The sequence below is a fragment of the Galeopterus variegatus genome, unplaced genomic scaffold (genome assembly GCF_000696425.1).
Source record: "Galeopterus variegatus unplaced genomic scaffold, G_variegatus-3.0.2 Scaffold153, whole genome shotgun sequence".
Taxonomy (NCBI): Eukaryota; Metazoa; Chordata; class Mammalia; order Dermoptera; family Cynocephalidae; genus Galeopterus; species Galeopterus variegatus.
In genome coordinates this window covers 704,274-723,755 of record NW_007726264.1, presented here as the reverse complement: position 1 = coordinate 723,755, position 19,482 = coordinate 704,274, and the positions used below count along the sequence as shown (strand labels likewise).

At 37.7% G+C, this 19,482-nt stretch overlaps 1 protein-coding gene across 2 annotated transcripts in view; it reads right to left on the bottom strand.

Moving 5' to 3' along the window:
* Positions 1 to 783: 783 nt before the first annotated feature.
* Positions 784 to 19,482, bottom strand: part of RELN (reelin) — a 472,813-nt gene continuing 454,114 nt past the window's right edge. Inside the window, exons 59-65 of one of the 2 annotated variants that reach the window (XM_008592225.1) lie at positions 19,070 to 19,231; positions 17,759 to 17,916; positions 15,459 to 15,678; positions 12,599 to 12,796; positions 11,847 to 11,945; positions 7,195 to 7,200; positions 784 to 1,897 (exon numbers count right to left, since the gene is read on the bottom strand). In XM_008592225.1, the coding sequence (XP_008590447.1) occupies positions 1,801 to 1,897; positions 7,195 to 7,200; positions 11,847 to 11,945; positions 12,599 to 12,796; positions 15,459 to 15,678; positions 17,759 to 17,916; positions 19,070 to 19,231 (940 nt within the window). In that variant the 3' untranslated portion in view covers positions 784 to 1,800. The remainder of the gene's footprint in view (positions 1,898 to 7,194; positions 7,201 to 11,846; positions 11,946 to 12,598; positions 12,797 to 15,458; positions 15,679 to 17,758; positions 17,917 to 19,069; positions 19,232 to 19,482) is intronic. The other variant, XM_008592230.1, reaches the window with a different exon arrangement.

Below are 19,482 nucleotides of genomic sequence, written 5' to 3'. Positions count from 1 at the left end.
AGAGACTGTGTCCTTTTGTTCACCATTGCATTCCTTGTGTCCTTCTCAGTTGCTTGGCACATGGCATCCCTTAAGAGATCACTTTGACGAATGAATGCATAAATAAAATGACTGGTGGGTCATGGTAGGAAAACTTTCTGACATAACAGTTACTTCTCTCATATCTAAGTGTTTTAAAAGGTTCTGTTCTCCAAGGGTTTATTATTCCTTCAAAAGCTTATTAATTCATTCAGTGTATGTGTACTTAGGCTCAACATTAGAGTCTCAAAGTATTGAGGAAGTTTGCTATTGCTGAAACTTCTAGATTTAAGATTTTCATTCAGAGATATTTTTTTAATCTTCTAGAAAACCAACAAATTCAATAGTATCCACATACTTTTTATTTTGTTGATGTTAAAAGCAAACGGGGATAATGTCTCAATTGCCACTTCATCCTCAACACTTAAAACAGTGCCTGGCACACAACAAATATTTGCTGAATGAACTTATGAGTGCTTCTGACGAGCCAGGCATGTTGGCAGCTAACGAAAGTCTCAGGAGTTAAGTCACTTTCAGAATTCTCTATTGGCTTTTCTCAGTGTAATTACAGAGTGGTTAGTAGAAAAAGCTGAATGAGAGAAAAATGGCTAAATTCAAAGCGTACCTTCATAATTGCTATCATCAATGATAAAACAAAATGAAAAAAAATCTATATATATTTGACATTATCTTTTCCAAATCTGACCAGCTTACAAATCCCACGTAAAATTAATTAAAAGTGTATAAAGACAAATGAACTCCAAATGGCTTTTGGACATAATTTTTATTTAAGCATGGGCTTTTAGCTTGGTTCACCCTAGAGTGCAACCTTTCAGTTTTGCTAATAGAGAGTTCAGGGCTACAGGGCCATTGCAATGTTGCTGGTGTTGATACAACTTCATCAGAAGGTATGAATATGACCCGCAGGGAAAACAATCCACAAAGAGAACACAATGAAAAAACATCCACTTTTTTACAAATCACTCTGTTACCACAGACACAAAATGGCAGTTACTGTTAGTAAATCAGCCACATAACACTTTAAAAAAATCTTTAGACAAGGAAATGGGAAATTGTTTTGGTGGGAGATAGGGTCTTCATCCACAATTTTTAAGTAGAAAATATTTCAAGGTCAAGCATTTTTTCTTATCACAAAACAACGCTAAACCAACATACATTTTAAGGAGTATATTAAAGGTGATACAATATTTTTTACAACTAACTTCTTGAATAGATATTTCAATTAACTTTCTGCAGAATATAAGTAGTCCAAAATTCAGCAGCAAAATATTGCAACATAACAAGGAAATACAGTTTCAGTGTATTATATTGGGGAAGAGAATACATAAAGGACAAACAATGATAATTTAATCATATAAAACAGGATACGCAGCTGAAATACAGTCCACTTAAATAGCTTTGTGACCAAGAGTGTTAAATACTGTGCTAAATGACATTTTAAACATAAAACCTCTTAAATTTTTTGTGCTTAATTTTTTTCTGTTAAACTATTTCATATTCTCAATACTGCCACTGTAACTGATTTTACAACAGATCACAATTTTCACTGACACAGCAACATGAAGACATTTACTTATGAGCAAATAAGTCACTTATTAGTTCACAGTGTGGGAAAGTGGTGTTCACTCGGTCTTGAGAAGGGCTTTCAGTTAATCACCAAGTCCTTCACAGATATTTCCTGATATCAGATGCAGTGTAAGGTTTAAAAGAATGGGAAGCAACACATCGCACGTTGGAAGGAAAAATAAACTTTTTGATTCTTCATGGGTATTGCCTAAGTGACCTTCGTCTTCTGTTGTAGAAATGCCTGAGCCCATGTTGTCGTGAAAAATTCATCATGTAATTTTGTTTGCGAGTGCTGTTAAAATCAAAAAGGATAGAGGCAGGGAGGGAAAGGACAAAGAGCACGTAAGTCCCATCACTGGACATGCAATCTAGTCTAGGTCCTAAGTTACCCTGATTTTATTTGAAAATTTCCAGGGTTAACAGGTCACACTGACATTACCGACCAGGGACAGAGTAACTAAAGGCTACACCTGTACTCACTGCCTTAGTCCTCGAAGAAATCCCTCTCTTTTCATGAGTGAGTTCTGGATCACAGAAGATGGTAAATTCTCTTGATTCATAGCAAAAGTGGACTAAAACTGTTTTGGATTTTTGAGTTTAATTTTATTCTTGAACTCTTCCTGAAAACATTTGCTTGGATGGATTTCACTTTAGAGGAAGTGTTTACTATACCCTTTACCTTCTTTACAGATCTTTAACTATAATTTGGTTTCTTTAGACAATTTTCTTATGAAAGCTTAAAAAGCAAAATCAAACAAATCAAAATCAAACTTGTTAGCTGAATCAGCTTGACCTTCTTATTTTATGCAGTATTGGGGCAATAAGAAAGTAAATTGTTCTGAGAATATGGATTCCATTGCCATCCTCAAACAATAAGCAGCTGGGGTTATTTTATTCTATAAACATGGTTTCTTGAAAGAGACACTCCACTGAAGAGGTCATAAAATACTAAGAAAGTGTAACTAAACATGTAATTGTATGTGTGTGTATATATTACCCCCATGTATGTACATACACATATTCATACATACATACTCTATGTGAAGCTGATAAAAATACCGAAAATGGGTTTCAGGAGCCTGTAGGAAATTGCACAATATTGGCAGTGACAGCTGCTAAAGTTTTGGCCTGGCAAATATACTTTAAAAAGGATTGTGATCTATAACATCGCCCAAAAGAATCATACTCTTATACACTGACCTAAGTGACAACACAGTTTCATGTGGTTTATGTGTGTGAGCTGATCAGTATTTTCCAAATTCTTTGAGTCTCTTGAATACATGAACCCGAAGCCTCTCCTCAGTTTCATGGATGCATACAATACATGCAGAGTGGGATAATGTTGTGTGATGTGATCCCACCATGAAGGTCGATATGACATGAACTTGAGTTAGGATAAAGGGGAGGGAAAGGGTAATTTTTGCACTGAACAGTGCAATCTTCTGGATTATCGACACAGACTGGTGGGACATAAGAAATGATATGCCATCAAAATAATACTACTGATGACTATGAAAAAATGATATTGTTATTTATTTATTTATTTATTTTTTTTTGGTCTTTTCTCTGTGTCCGGCAACGGATCGCAACCCTCAGTGTTGCCCCTGTACCGGACCGGGGACCGGCAACGGGATTGCAAACCTCGGTGTTGCTCCCGCGCCTCGCTCAGCCAGTGAGCGGGAACCGGTCTGTATGTGGGATCCGAACCCTCGGGCGGGAGCGCCACCGCGCTTCCCAAGTGGCGCACTATCCAGTGCGCCACCGGGCCGGCCCAAATGATGCTGTTTTACCTAGTATATTATACTAGATATTATACTTAGGCATATTATACTAGCACTTATAAAATATAGAAAACTTTAAACAAGAGGATTTTACAGTCAAGTTTGGTCATTAGAAAAAAATTTATAATAAAATGGCTCAAAAGAAAATACACAAATTGAATTTCATCAGATATGTATAATCAAAAAGTAATAGCGTCTGTATTGAAAACCTAATAAAAAGATAGATATCAAATTGATACATATTTTACAAAATAAAACAAAGGGCTAATAACTTTCCACCCTGGATTTCTATATTATCAAAATGCTGGAAATTATAAAATGGAAATAAAGAATACATTCTGAAGACAGTGTAGAGAAAAAGACAAAAAAATGAGGTTTCGTCTTCAGGTCACTTTACTATCTCACCCCACCCCCCAACCATGTGACAATATTACATGTATCATCTAGGCTGATCAGCTTAAATGTCATAGTTGAAGGATGGAAAAAAAAATCTATCATTATGTATTAGCTGCATAAGTGCTAACTACTGCCTATGTAAATTCGAGTTACAAAAAAGACAATGACCTAATGTACTGAACTAATCCAATGTCAGGAGAAATTATCCTGTTACTTCTTTATTCACAAAATCTTGGGACTGGCACTTGCTTACCTTATAGTCTCTTCACTGAGCTATTTAGTGGCTCCCTAACTCACCTTCTTATCTCAACTCTCCCCTCATGGGGAAAAAAATAAAAAACCACTGAAAAGAAACCATGAAATGCTAAGAAAGTATACTCGAATGTATAATTGTATATAATTCTTCATACCCATATATATAATTGATTTTGCGGTTATATATAACTCCATACATGTAACTCCAGTTTCAGTGAACTTTCCCCAAATATTGGCTCTACCTTGCTCAAATACCACTCATAATCCTCCTGTCTATGGAGCAACATCTGAGCCACTTTAACCAGCTATTTGAAGTCCTCTTCGTGTTGAATCCTACTTTGTTTTTCAGGTCCTTTCTTCCACCACACTCCTATACAAACTGCTTTATTCAAACTTGCCTTGAGTCTTTCCTACCTGCCTCATTGGCCAACTCCCGATATCATTTCCTTAATATGTACTTATTGTTCAAGTATCACATTTTCTTTATTATTCACCCCCTCTGGAAGTGGTTCCCCCCACTACTTTGAACTCTCATTCTTCTCATTTTCTGCTTTGATTGGAGTTTATTTGTATTCCTATCTTAGTTCCCCACGACTAAGCTTCCATTGGTGTGGAGACCTGTCCCCAACTCCCCCCACCCCAACACCACACTGCTGAGCCTCGTGCCTGACCCATGGGTGGCCAAGGCATGTTTGTTGAACTTTTGGTGACTTACTGATTGGATTCTTGTTGTAAATCATTACTCTTTAACTATAAGGAATAATTGCAAAGTTAAAGCAATGAAAATTATTCTGTTGAAAACATGTTTAAAGATATAAGTTACTCAAAGAAAATTTAAAGTAGTTGAAATATTTTACATTAAAAAAAAGATAAACTCAGAACACTCAAGATACTTAGTTATCTCAATGCAACCTAGATTAATGTGAAAGTTACCTCAATATACGAGAACAAAAGAACATTTAATTTTAACAAAGGTTGATGTGCATGTTTAATGGCTTTAAAGCAACTTCTTCATATAATTATTTACTTATGAGGGAGGTGATTTAAATCCTCCGTTTGTATGTGAAAAAATAAATATTAGTGGGTTGCAGATTTTTAATACCTTGAAAATCAGTCCAAGGTGGAAGCTTACAACTAATTTAGAGGGTATTTTGATTCACTGGATACTCTTTAATTTTGAATAAATTTATGTATCAGTATCAAATCTTTGGTTTCTGGAGAATGTTGATTTGCACACAGAAATGTGTTTGCTATAGATGCCTAGTGTTTATATAGTCACATTAAAAATGGGCACACTTTCAAATCATCCTTGAAACTAACTGGTAATTTGGTATGTGAAACATAAATATCTCTTGAATCAGTTAGGCTGAAATCTAATGAAGTGGATTTTTTTCAGTCCATTAGCCTTTTAAAATCAAGCACTATTGGAAGCTATACCAAAATGCTGTCTGACTCTAGGACCATTTAATAAACTGTTATGGTTATTAAACCATTATTGTGCCTTCTAAAATGTTTAACTTACAGGATTGGGCATTAGGGGAATTTTCAACAAGTTTAAAGATATGTTTACTCATTTTTTTGTTTAGCATATCTGTGAGCCTATTTTTGTTTTTGTTACATGTAATGTATAGCTATAGATAACCTTATAACTGAGATAATAGGTGTAACGGAGTTTCTAAGATTTATTTCTTCACTGCAATTACAGGGGAAAGTAATTTTTATTGTAAGTTCAACAAAAGCAGGTAATGTTCATCCTAAGGCACATCAATAATTCCACTTGACATATCAATTTACTTTGGTCATGGATAGAGCTAGGTCCATTTTAAAATTCTCCCATTATGAGTAAGTCATTGAAAGAAGGGAGAATGTACATCAATGGCTTCTTGGAAACACTGATTTAAATTTCCATTATCGCATAGGGAATCAAGGGACTTAGATGGTATATAGAATTATAAAATGCTTCCCTGTTCCTACATAGGAAATATGGATACTGCAAGATCCTCAAAGAACTTGTGACTCTGCTCTTTTGAACTGTTACTCTTCACTGGAGCTACAATCTTAGATCATTTATTATTACAAAAAACATTCAATTAATTTCTTAATGGATTCTAAAGAACTTGGGGGGAGATAGAGAATTGGTCATTTGAGCTCATAGAAATTTAGGTATTTTTACTTATCAGTAATTAATTTATCATCAAAACATATGGTACAATAAATAACGATTTATATGAATGTAGATAAAAGAATCCAGTGGGCTGTTAGACATATCTTTTGGAGAAATATCAGTGAGTGTAAGATGGGAAGCTGCCACTCAAACTAATCAATGAAGTTCCCCTGCATGGAGGAAGCTATACATTTGACTTTCAAGGCCATGCATGTTCATGAAGGCTACATATAAATAAATAGGCACAAATATCTCACACTTACTAAAGGTTTCATATTTCTTTTCTCTGCTAATGGGTGTGAGAACAATACCTGATAATGTACACCTCAGGGAATTGTAAGAATTAAATGAAAACTTCTAGCACCATATGTAGATATTCAATAAACGATGACCAATTTACCCTCTTAAGTTTAAACTATCTCAATTAGAGGACAAATATAATATATTTAAAGTGGTCAATCTTCCCTAAGGATAAGATCTAGAACTCACAGTATTATGAATAAATCTACTTCCCTCTGCCTTCATTTATTCGTTTAGAACAGAATTGATGAGGCACTCTCATGCATCTCCAGCAAAATAGGTCTTTTCAAAGACATTACATTTAATAAGAGCCCCTAGGTCTTTTGCACATATTTCTATTTTTACTTTCCTCTCATAACAAATTTATAAACTGTGAGCACTTGAAGGGCACCATATACAGTGCCAAGAATAGAGAACCTAAGGTCAATCTGTTGCCCAGTAGAGGAATGTGGATTAGCACTCTGATCTATGCTGTTGTGCCCAATATTGTATCTATCAGAGACTTATCTCAATTTGGCTGACTCTGCGTTTCCATGGATATAGGTTTCAAATTTTCCATTTTATCCCAATATCATTTATAACCGTTTTCATAGATTTGTTTTCAGTCGCAAAGGTAAAACTTCTCAGTTAACTTTGGTGATACTGATGAAACTATTACTAAACAGTTCCCCAGATTTAGTAAGGAGGACTTACCTTACTCTAGTGGAAAACCAATGACAGCAAATAATGAAATATAACACAAGTTAAAAAATGCCTTTCAATGCATGCAGCACTGTGATTAGTCATAAAAGTCTGATCAGGTTTAGACGCAATATAGGATTTTTCATCTCTTTTGAAAATAAAAATTAAAGGAGTTATTTCTTATTCTTCTATACTCAATATATACATATATTTAACTTTTCTATGTAATGCAACATGCAATATTTGCTCATACATGTAGCTATAGTACTACATTTGGCATAAATGTTGCATACAAAGGATAAATATTAAATTAATAGTTTAATTAGTACGATTAATTTTGTTATATGATTTAAAAATTATTTGTTTTAGGAAATACTAATTCCTGAATATATGAAGAAATGGGCTTATAAAGATACAGAAGTCCTCTACATCAGATAACACAGTCAAATTTAATAAAGGATAAATATTTTTTTGCAACAAATGTCATACGGTCATCTCTATAAATCATTTGTGCCAAAAATATGACAGCATCTTGTTAATGAATAGCATGAAGGGATGGTCATGAAGAAACTCATTAATATCTGGTAAATGCAGTTAAGATCATAGTTAGCAACATATTGGTTTTTAATTCTCAGCATATGTGATAATAATTCACTTTTCAGTAAGTTGATTCATGAAGGCTAGCTTTTTACTAAACAATTTGCTTTCAAGGTACACATGCAAAAATTGGCCCACATCCATGTGTATACATGACAGGTTGTGACTTAGACACGTACACAGGAAATGTGATATGTGAATGAAACGCGTAGTTGAGTGAGGGAGATTCTTAGGATAGAAGTATGAGTGCCCAACGAAAAGAGTTAAGACAACGAATTCTCTTTTATCCTAAGAAGAACCCCACCAGCATGGATCTTGTGAGGGATCTGCCCAAATGTATTCATAAACATTTATGGAAAAACAAATATTCTACACTACCAAATGAATTCAGAGAAATTAGGTTTCTGATACGAGTCAGGGATGGTGTTATGCTACATCATTCAGACTTTATGGAATAAGGATTTTTTTTATAAGCTAGTGAGGCTGGAAAAAAAAAGATCTGTTAATTCGGTTCATCTGTCATATGGCAGATTAGCAGGGCCTAATCATCATGAAGTGCTTTTCATGTGCAGGTTTTATTGGAAAACATCACGAGAGTGGGAAGATTACACTCTCAAACAAGCAGAAGGCATAAGGGACTTTGCTTGTTAAATGCTTTTAGCTCTAGGACTTTGCTTGTTAAATGCTTTAAGGGTGGTTTTTAAAATATGGTGCAGGGCTTGTCATTCTGTATATCCAGATTTATAAAACTCAAATCCTTCCACATGTACTTTAGAATTAAACCATTACATTAAGAATATATTATGTATCCTGTTTATTTAGAATGCATGCCTAAACTTTGAAATATTTTCAAAAGTGCTAAATTTGTTCTCATCAAACTCATTTGCCTTCTTGGTTAATACGGGCAGCACTGAGGTTGAACTCAATGTAAGATACCATGCGTAACCACAGTTTTTCTTTCTGGGGGTTTTTAGCATGTGTCCTTGGTGCACATGCACAGAATCGAAATTATGGTAACAAAGCTAGATTAAGGCCAGTCTTCACTTAGAAAAGAAAATACATTCTAAAAATTCTTAAGTAAAATGTATGCCCCCAACCATTAGTTGCAAAAACATATTATTAGCCCTATTTGCAGCATGCAACTTGGTAGGGCTTGTATCTCTTAAGATATTCTCTTCAGTCTGTTCCTTTCCCCTCCACACCTGAGGAGTTACCTTTACTAGTTCAAATAACTAAATGTTCTGATATGAAAATGTAATTAGAGGATATTTTCAATTAAAAGGGCTTTATTGGAGTACTCCAATATTCTATTTCTAAATATACTTCCTCTTAGGCAATGTTACAATTAGTAATATTTATGAATCATGGCATGAACCTTGGCTAGCTTCTTTGTGCCTCACATGGTTGGAAGATATTCTGAAAAATTACATTTTATTTTTCTGAATTCCCTGGAGCTTTTTATTTATGTTAAGCTCATCAAATGAATAAATGGAAGTCATTATTTTGTAGAGATACCAAGTATCTACTAGTTAATGAATGTATTAAAACTTTTTGACTCTTATGAAAAGAAGTACTTTGAAAGGGTACAGTGGAATAGAAATGTTAAATCCTAAGATGAGAGCAAAACTTCCAAAACATAGTTCTGAAAATATAATTTCTTCACATTATATTTTTTAAACAACTTATTTATTGAGCTCAGCTTTGTGAGGTATTTCTTCTCTTCAGAAAAGAAGGAAAATAAAGTGACTTCTTTAATTTTAACAAGTTTTTGGAATGTCATTAAAGATATAGCATTTGCTTTTAAAATTATACATATAATATATGTACATAAAAGTATATGGTGATATGTATAAAGTTACAATTTTTAAATTATTCACTGAAAGAGGACTTGGAATAAAACTCAAGCCATGCAACACTGTGTATGTGTGGCAATGCTCTTTTCTCATTCTAAATGTTCTAGTGCTCTGAGCGTCTGAGACAATAATGCAGGGTAAGAGCAGACAGGTGCCTGGCTAGTGATAAATTCTTCAAAGTATTAAAATTCTGGAGATTGAATAAAAATGAAGTCTTTACAATACAGATTATAGTTCCAGAAAAATAACAGAAACAATAGGTTTCTGGTATTTCATATAATCTGAACTTGATTGTTGTAACAGTATCGTGATGCTGGTAGTTGTTTATAAGAATTAACACCAACATCAGGTACTCCAGAAGGTTCTCTTGGGGGCTGTGTGGTGAGGCTTCCTGCTGGTGCTCTGAGAGCCTCTGAAGGGAGCAGAGAACAGAATTCTGTTTCTAAATTGTGAAGAGGTTGCTTCATGCTGGGGGAATCTATTTGTACTTCTGACCCCACCTGCTCTTTAATTTTAGTCCAAGGAGGAAATTATTGATGATGATGATATTCCTCTGAAATCCAAAATAGATAAGTGCAACTGTCTGTCTAGGTGGGAGGAGAAGAAATATCCACTCAAATGTACGATATGTTAAGAATTCTCATGTCTACTCAAGGGCAGTATTAGCATCCTGCCTTCTTTTGAGGACTGCCAAGTTTCGAAGTTTTCACAAGAGTTGGTAATGCTTTGTCAGGCACAGGAAGCCCCCTTAATGCAAATTGTCTTGGCAAGAGACTTGAAAGATAGGAAGTAGTTATTGACTCTAATTTGATTCTCAGCCAGTTATAAGAATCACCTGAGGTGCTTTTAAAACAGACTGATGCTTGGTTCCCACTGCAGAAGCAATTTAAATCATCATCGGTAGAGATGGGCCTGGGAATTGAGACATTCACTGAGGCTTTCAAAAGCTTCCCAAGTGATTCTGATGTTGAGAAGCGCTGCTCTGAAAGGAAAGTAGCCAGGGAAAAATGGCTCTAGTGTGGGTTTTTGGTTTATGTGGACATCTCTCTATGGCCCTACTGTACATGTATTCATTTTAGAGCCCATGTTGTTCTGGTCTGCTGGAATAATGTAGCCTGAGGAAATTGAGATCTAAATAAAAATCAGCCTCATATTTAAATTGAAATAAGTCTGGACTGTTACTTTAAACTTCAACTTTGTCCTGTGCAGGCAGAGCCCAGCAAGTGGTCCAGAAGCAGCAGAGCGCACGGGGGGGCTTGTGTAGGGACCGGGTTGCTCTTGGATTGGGGAGTTGGTATGGATGCCATGCAAGCAGGTGCCTCAGTGAAAACCAGGACGAGGGCTAGCTCAAGACTGAAAAATTTAGCTCATGGCTATGACTGGAAGAAAACAAAGCTGGTAGTTTTCCTACCAATTAATCATTTAAATTTGCTTTTGAAATGACTGAAATCAGCCACAGGACTGATTTCATTTCAGATTTGGTAAACAGAATGAACATTTGAACCTATCTACCGAGAAGATTCGCCTCTCCTTGCCAACCACTTGGAGCCATCAGTCCGAACCCGTCGAGACATAAGCATTCCAGTTCTACAGGAACTAGATCGTTAGAGAAAAAGCAAGTCATCTCTCTGTGAGGGAACAGTCAACCCGGCCAGGTGAGAGTGGTGACAGCCTTACTCTATGGGAGACATGATGGGGACTTAACTTGCTAGGTGCTGGGATTGGTCAGGAGGAATCTGAAACCACAGATTCTTTGTTCTAGTTGCAACCATGTCATTAAATGGAGAATGCCTCTAGCATCTGTGGCTAAGACAGGTTTTTGTAATTGGCCAGTAACACTTTGTACATTGACCAGTACAGATTCTCTCTTTAAGGATGTCTTTCTATTTCCTAAGGCAACCCAGATCTGGCATAAGACGTTGTTTCCCATTTACCTGAAGATTTTTGTTTTACCCAATTTAACCAATATTGTCAATCCTTAAATAAATATTTTACATATTGAAGTTTTCTAAGGAACATTAAATTACATTTGGGGCTTTGTTATCTCACTGTTGACTTGAGCTATAGCTTGTAGTTGCTGGAAAGTGTAAGCCAAAGTGGTCCTGTGGGGGCTTCTCATCAGGAACAGTTCTTACTGAATTAAGGAGCATGCCATATCAAATGAATTTCAAACCTTTCTGAAATGGACATGGAAGCTATGTATCAGATACTCACAGGACGACCTCCACATGGTCCAAAGCCCACTGATCGTGACCTGTTCCATTGTGGCGTGGTTGCCACCAGCGCAATAAAACTCCTTTCATCCGTGCCTCCCTGGGTCACAGACAGAAGGACAACGAAGTTAAACACTAGGAAACAGAACTTTCTGGTATGTGACTTTCAGATTTCAAATATTATAATAGGCTAATCGAAATCAACAAAACTTTGGGCATGGAATTCAGATTTGGTTAGGTCATAGGACTCTTCTAAGCAGCATTAAATTTTATTGGCCTCTCAAGGATTTGTGATACTTTTCCGTCTCTCTCTCCTTCCCCTTGCTCCAGTAGTATTTGGAAGAGCAGCACGTTTGGCCAATAAACATGAAGTGCTTTCAGGGTGACAGGCACTGTGCTGGAGGCCGGGTATACAATGCTAAGCAAAAGTGACACGGTTGCCTCTTCTCAGTAAGTCTGCAAACTAGCATAACCAGCAGAAAATAAAAAATGTTGTTTTCTAAAGGACTAGACATACTGGTTAAAGGCAAAAGGTGCCTTTGAATTTAGTTGTTCTTCTCCATTACCTCTTGACCTTATTTCTTGCTTTAATGTTCCCCTCTTGTCCTAATAGAAAACAGTAACACAACTTTGAAGACCTGGGTTAGTCTTGGATCTGCCACTATCTAGTTTGGTGGTGTGTTGGGTCAGTAACTTCACTCAACTTTCACCTCAAACTCTATGAGACCATGTCTTTCCATTTGGACCACTTACAGAGGGACGTTGTAAGACACTCTCTGAGCTTGTGTGAAGTCCTTTGGCTGGTGCTGAGCAATGACGTGCCAGGTGATCCCGTTGTTGACGCTGTACTGCAGCAGCACGGCCTTGTCCACGGCGTGGGGGCCGCTCAGGTCGCTGTTGCAGCTGTCCGTCTGGGATGAGCTCCCAATTTGCAATACAAACATGATTTTGCTGAAAAACACAGGGGAAATAATCTTTAAACAAAAGCAAAGAAGTTTTAAAGCGGTTATGCTTTCTTAATCTTTCTTATTCTTAAAGTCCACAATTTCTGAGTTTATAACATTGTAAAAATAGAAGCATCCATTCTTATGAATAAATCGCATAAGTAATACAATTTATTAATATTATCTTTTATATTATACAAGTGAAAAATAACCTCAGAAGATTGGTTTTCTGCATGAAAAAAACAATTTTGACTTTCAAAGACGTGTCCTCTTTTCATGGTGTTGAAATCTCATTAGAGTATTTGACCTAAAACACCTTCTGTTCTCTGAAAGGTAACATGGGCCAAATAGGCAGCTGAGGACAGGGAGAGGACAAGGAATAAAACCACGATATTTCTTCCACATGCTTTTTACAAATAGCTCCAAGCTGAACAGTATCTGGACAAGGATAAATCATGTCTATTTTAGAAAAGGATGTCTGGAGATCAGAGCCAAAGGAAAACTGAGTGTGATGGTTAATTTTAGGTGTCAGCTATACTAGATTAGGGAATACCTAGAAACCTGGTAAAGCATTATTTTGGGGTGTGTCTGTGAGGGTGTTTCCAGAGGAGATTAGCACGTAAGCCTGAGTGTACTGGGTGGGAAAGATCTGCCCTCAGTATGGGCAGGTCCCATCGGATCCACTAGGGACCCAGAAAAAACAACATAGGAAAAGGCAAATCTCCCTTTATGCACCGAAGCTGGGATACACTCTTCTCTGCTGTCTGTGGACATCAGAACTCAAGATTGTTCAGCCTTTGGTTCCAGGACTGACACCAGTAACACTCCCAGCTCTCAGGCCTTTGGGCTTGGACTGAGAATCACACCATCGGCTTCCCTGGTGCTGAGGCTTCCAGACTTGGACTGAGCCATGCTACTGGCATACAGTTTGCAGACGGCCTACTGTGGTTCTTCTCAGCCTTCATAATCACATGAGCCAATTCCCCTAATAAGTCCCCTTTCATATATTTATATACATATCCTATTGGTTCTGTTTCTTGAGAGAATGCTAATACACGGAGTTAGAACATGCGGACTCTGGATCATGTTAGCTGTTCTGTTCGACATGCCCTTTTGCTTTTCTTAGGCATCCTTGCCCTTAGAAGATGCAGTTTTTAAACACTGGAAATATATCCTCACTTATGAGGATATATTCTGTTAATTCCTAGTGATTAACAGAGTAGTCCCATTTAGCATAGGTAGTTGAATAAAGAGCTAGATTTAAAACTTATAAATGCATAAATTAAAACAGTTACTTGTACAATATGGTGAGCAATTGTTAACTAAGCAGCTAGTTGCAGCTATAAATATGGAATCAAGGAAGACATCAGGGTGTCACTAGATTAAGTACATCATTTGGTGGGAAAAAAATAGAGATGAGTAGATACAACTTTTAGCATCCCATGGTTTTCATACAGGAATTAAATGTATTATATTTTCATTGTTTATCATATTAAGGATTTGAATGTAACAGTTTAAAGTACAAAGTTTAAAGTAACAGTCCAGACTCACTTGAATCTAAATATGAGACTGATGTTTACTTAGATATTGATTTCCTCAGGCTACATTATTCCAGCAGAGCAGAACAACATGGGCTCTAAAATGAATACATGTACAGTAATGCCACAGAGAGATGCCCAAATAGACCAGAAACCAACCCTAGAGTCATTTTTCCCTGGCTACTTTCCTTTCAGAGCAGCGATTCTCAATCTGACTGAACATCACAGTCACTTGGGAAGGTTTTGAAAGCCTCAGTGAGTGTTCCAATGCCCAGGACCATCCCTTCAAAACCTTCCTTTCTGCATCTGAAAATACATTACTAATATTTTCCAAAGTGAAAGGCTTCAAGTAAACATCACATTCTCATTAGTCAAACATCTAATTCTTAAATATCCTCATTGTTAATGAACACTTTTCGACATTCAGTGAATACTCCAGTCCAGTACTTTGAAACCTTTTTAAAGCCTTAGAATCTTTCCTTGAATTATACAGACAAAAAGCTTTGTTTGTGCTGGCTAAGTTGGCAGAGCTGAGAAGGGCAGGTGGGGAAGGAAATCCAACCTTCCTGGAGTCTCTTTTTCTTTGTCACTTCCCTAGTCTATTTGCACCATTTTTGTCCACTCTATTCTGCGTTAATCTCCAGCTCCTATAGCATGTAATTATTTAAAGATGTTATCCATTCATCCATCCATCCATCTATCCTCCTTTTCTACTTATTGTATGTACATATGCTAAATGTAGACATATGTTTGCATTACTACAGATCTACTTCACATATACATTTATATTTACATACTGCCCTGTGGTCAACATTCAATTATCTGTATGGATTATCCCTAGCCAGTTTTTTGTATTTGGCCATTTCTCTGGGCTTATGCCTATGTCACCATCACTCAGCTGGTGTGTGTAAAGAAATATAAAGTGAATCTGTAATAAATTTAAGCAAACAAATAATTTTGAGTTGTTAAAACATATAATGCTTCCTTATACCATATTCAAATGATATTTAGGTTTCCATTGCTTAGGGACATCTATGCCGTGACGTTCATGACCATATCTAATGGACAGTGGACAACAACTGGGCTTGTGACCAGTTCTATGTCTGGACTACAACACAGGGGTTTGGTTACCTTGCTCGAGTGAGATCCAGAGGCTTGGTAGCAGCTTGCCTTATCTGACAGCCATTAAAATAGAGTGAGTCTCCGTGGGCATAGGGTGCCAGCTGCCCACAGCCACTGCCTATCACTCCACCTTGGATGGTCTCCCAGTTCGCCTCGGTGACTCTTGCTGACTCAAAATTATCTTTAATATAGCTAGGAAGATCGTGAGTGAAAACAGAGCAATCATCACCTAGAGGGAAAGAAACAATCATAGAAATTAGCCGGAACAAGGAGTATCATCAAAGATTAACAACAAATATTCAATCTCAGATTTAAGCCATAGTTATTCCTGCAACAGTGGTAAAATACCAAGCAGATATAGACTCCCAGAATAAATTTCTCTTTTATTTTGGCAATTATTGACTTCCATTGTTTAAAAAAATCCTATTATCACTGAGTCAATGTTTACTAAAACATGGAAGTGCTCATGTACTTATTTATCCTGTAAAGCCATTGTTTAAATACCACAGCTTGGGCTGGGCCTGCACGTTTACTAATGATGGGTTCAGGAGGAAGCTCTCACCCTGGCATGAGAGGCCAATCAATTTTTTTTTTCCCTACAGTAATATTGTAGTAAAAATAAGATGTCATGATCTGGTTCTTCTAGCTCTATACTTGATGATTCTTGAGAGCAGAGTCTGTATCTTAATTCATTGTTGAATTTCAGCACCTAGCACCGTACTTAACACATCTAAGACATTCAATAATGAAGCTGGGATAAATAAATAAATAATGAACAAACTGGAAGCATCTCTCAGAGACTGCTGAACTGAAATACTGGCATTTAAGTAAGACACTATCTTAGTAAATGTGTAAGTGCCTGCATTTCGCCCTGATTTGAACAGTACATCTTTTCTAAATGTTCACAGTAGTTCAAAATCAGAAGGTCATAGTTTTCTTGGATCAGGAGAGAGGGCAAATTCCAGACATCTACATTTCCCTGTGAGACATTTGATTCATTCATTTTCCTGAAGTTAAAATTCTGCAGCTAACCCACAGACTCAGCCTGTCTCAGTGTCAATGATGAGAGGAGAGAAAGAAGATGGCTCAGTAATTTCTAACATCAGAGATGTGCAGCAGTCTACATTAATCATCTTAATTTAACTTGGAGGCAAGGAAATAGCATCAACCAAGAAACCTAAATAGATCCTATGCCAGAATTCAAATATATAGATTCTTACATTGTATGCTTGGGGGAAGTTGTATAATTCTGCTCCTCTTTGGATAAATCTCTCAGCTATGAGAAATAGCAAAGTTGATGGGAAAGAACAACGTGAGCACTGTTCTTCTTTCTAACATTTACTAGCTATGTGACCTTAGGGAAGCCACTTAACCTCCCTGAGTCTCAACCTGTAAAGCGGGAATAATTATATTAACCACAGAAATCTTATGGGGATATCATAAATACTAAATGATTCTGAAGAATGAATTGGTGTATACTATGTAAATAGTAAAGCATAAGACAGAGTGATGATTCACTCAAAGAAGATTTATTAGCATTGCTATATACCAAGTACAAGGCTATGAGGATATAATGGAAATTATGTAAAGTGAACTTAGTAATGATAGAGGCTGAAACCTGTTAGAAACATTGGATCAAAGGAAAGCAGGACTTCAGGGTTTTTGACAGGCCAACAGAGCAATTTCCTGTGATGTGAGGGGTTCAGTGGATACTCTGGCTGTCTTTACTCAGCCTCTAGAAACCCAAGCAGTAACATGTATTTCTTTGAGTCATGAAGGTTTTTTGTGTGTGACAAAGTGACCCAGGAAACAGAACTACCCTGTCATCACCTACATCTTGGGAAGACAGTAGCAGCTGCTGTTGGAAGAGGCTGAGGAAAGATGGATACTGGCAAATGGATATTGGCAAAATATCTAGGTATGGGCAGCTAGTCCAGCAAGGAAAGAGGCCCAGAGTGGAAATTAAGTGGAAATTAAGGCAGGGAGTTATATGGAGGATGTAGAATGTGAGATACTGTAGAATATCCTGAGTGGGTTTATCTGGATTTATATTTACTTATTTAAATTTATAGAATATCCTGAGTGATTTTCAATCTATATTTTAAAAAATTCTTTCAGGAACATAGCATAAAATTGTATTTGATAATCTGTTCCAAAGATAAATAACTTGTGATCAAGGAGTGTGTTTTCTATCTCAAATCTCTCTGGTTAGAGTTTCTATCCATTTCCTGGTGAAATTGTGTACACATGTTGAGATGAGGAGGACCTCATGGTCTCCTGTATCAAAAACGACAGCCTGAAATTCAGACCTTGGAAGCTTTCATCGCAGATGCAGATGGCGCCAGTGGTGCAGTATCCGTGCCCGCTGCAGAGCTTGGGGCATGCCTCTCCAATGTACACGTGGTCAATCGCCCAGCTTTGCTTCTCAGTTTCTTCCCCCTTCTGGATCCAGCGGAACTGTGTTGCACTGAAGGTTCCACAGAGAGCAGAAGAGATTCAGTAGACTGTTATTTCTCATGTCTGTGTCCTGTGTCCAGCCTCCAGCCTCTGGGAATGGGGACTATTTCTGAGAAAAGGGTTTCCCAAATTTCTCCCTGAAGCACGCCCCTGGCAGAGATGAATTAAGTTGTGTTCCTCAGATTCTGGGAGTATAGCCCAAAACGCCATTCTGGAAGCTTGTATCTTCCCTGAAAATTTTAAGTGAATTTCTATTCCATAATAAATCTGATACAGTTTGGATATGTTGCCCCCAAAGCTCATGTTGGGGTCTGATCCCCAATGTGGCAGTGTTGGGAGGTGTTTGTGTCATGGCGATGGAACCCTCATGAATAGATTAATGCCCAGGGGGGTAGTGGATGAATTCTTGCTCTATTAGTTCCTGTGACAGCTGGTTGTTTAAGGGACCTTGGCTCCTCCCCTCCCTCTCTTGCTTCCTCTCACCATGTGATCTGCTTGCACCCACTGGATGCCTGCTGTTTTCCATCATGAGTAGAAGCAGCCTGAGGCCTGTGCCAGATGCAGCTGTCCCAGAATCGTGAGCCAAACAGAATTTTTTTCTTTATAAATTACCCAGTTTTAGGTATTCTGTTATAGCAACACAAAAATGGACTAATACAAAATCTGCGTCCATATTGCCTATAGAGGTGTGCCACTTTCCAATCTTTGAGTAAAACGAATGCTGCTCTAGGAAGATTATCTTCCATTGTTTTTATCCTGTGGCTTTGTGTAAACTGATAGCCCTGCACACCCCAGAGGGTATATGTGTCTGGATGAGAAGCGTAGCCTTTGGGAGCACAGAACACTGGGCCAGAATTGGTGCCAACTCCAGTCCTTGTTTGGGGTCTGTCATTCAGGGTCTGTGACTGAGTTTGGCACATGTCATGGTATTTAGTCAAAAGAAAATCTGAGACCTATAAATCATTTTCTAACAAGCTTCTGTTTTTTCTTCTTGGGGCATGTGGTTGACATTTTGGGCATGGGCTGGGGAGAGGAGAGAGAGAAGAGGGGAGAGGGCACTAGGGCTACAGATAAAAGTCTGGCCTCACTTTCTTAGCTCACTGCATGAACTCTGTGGAGACTACCAGATCATTCCACAAAGTTTACCTTCATAGGCAGCATACCTGGAGGAGACATGGTCAGGCAGCTGGATGGTGATTCTCTTCCAGCTTGAGCTGTTGACAGCATTGTAGATGGTGGCTTCATGGAACTGGAAGGGGGAGCAGCCGATGCTGTTTGAAGAGGAAGGCAGGCATTGGGTCTGAACGAGCTGCCAGGAATCGGACCTGCAGAAACCAAAGTAGATGAATCTTAAGAGAAATATATGACCTGTCTAATGTCAAGCTAATGCTTTGGGGGTAGGGTGAAATTAAGATTTTTTTTTGTGTGGGCCGGCCTGGTGGCGCACTGGATAGTGCGCCGCTTGGGAAGCGCGGCGGCGCTCCTGCCCGGGGGTTCGGATTCCACATACAGACCGGTTCCCGCTCACTGGCTGAGCGAGGTGCGGGAGCAACACCGAGGTTTGCAATCCTGTTGC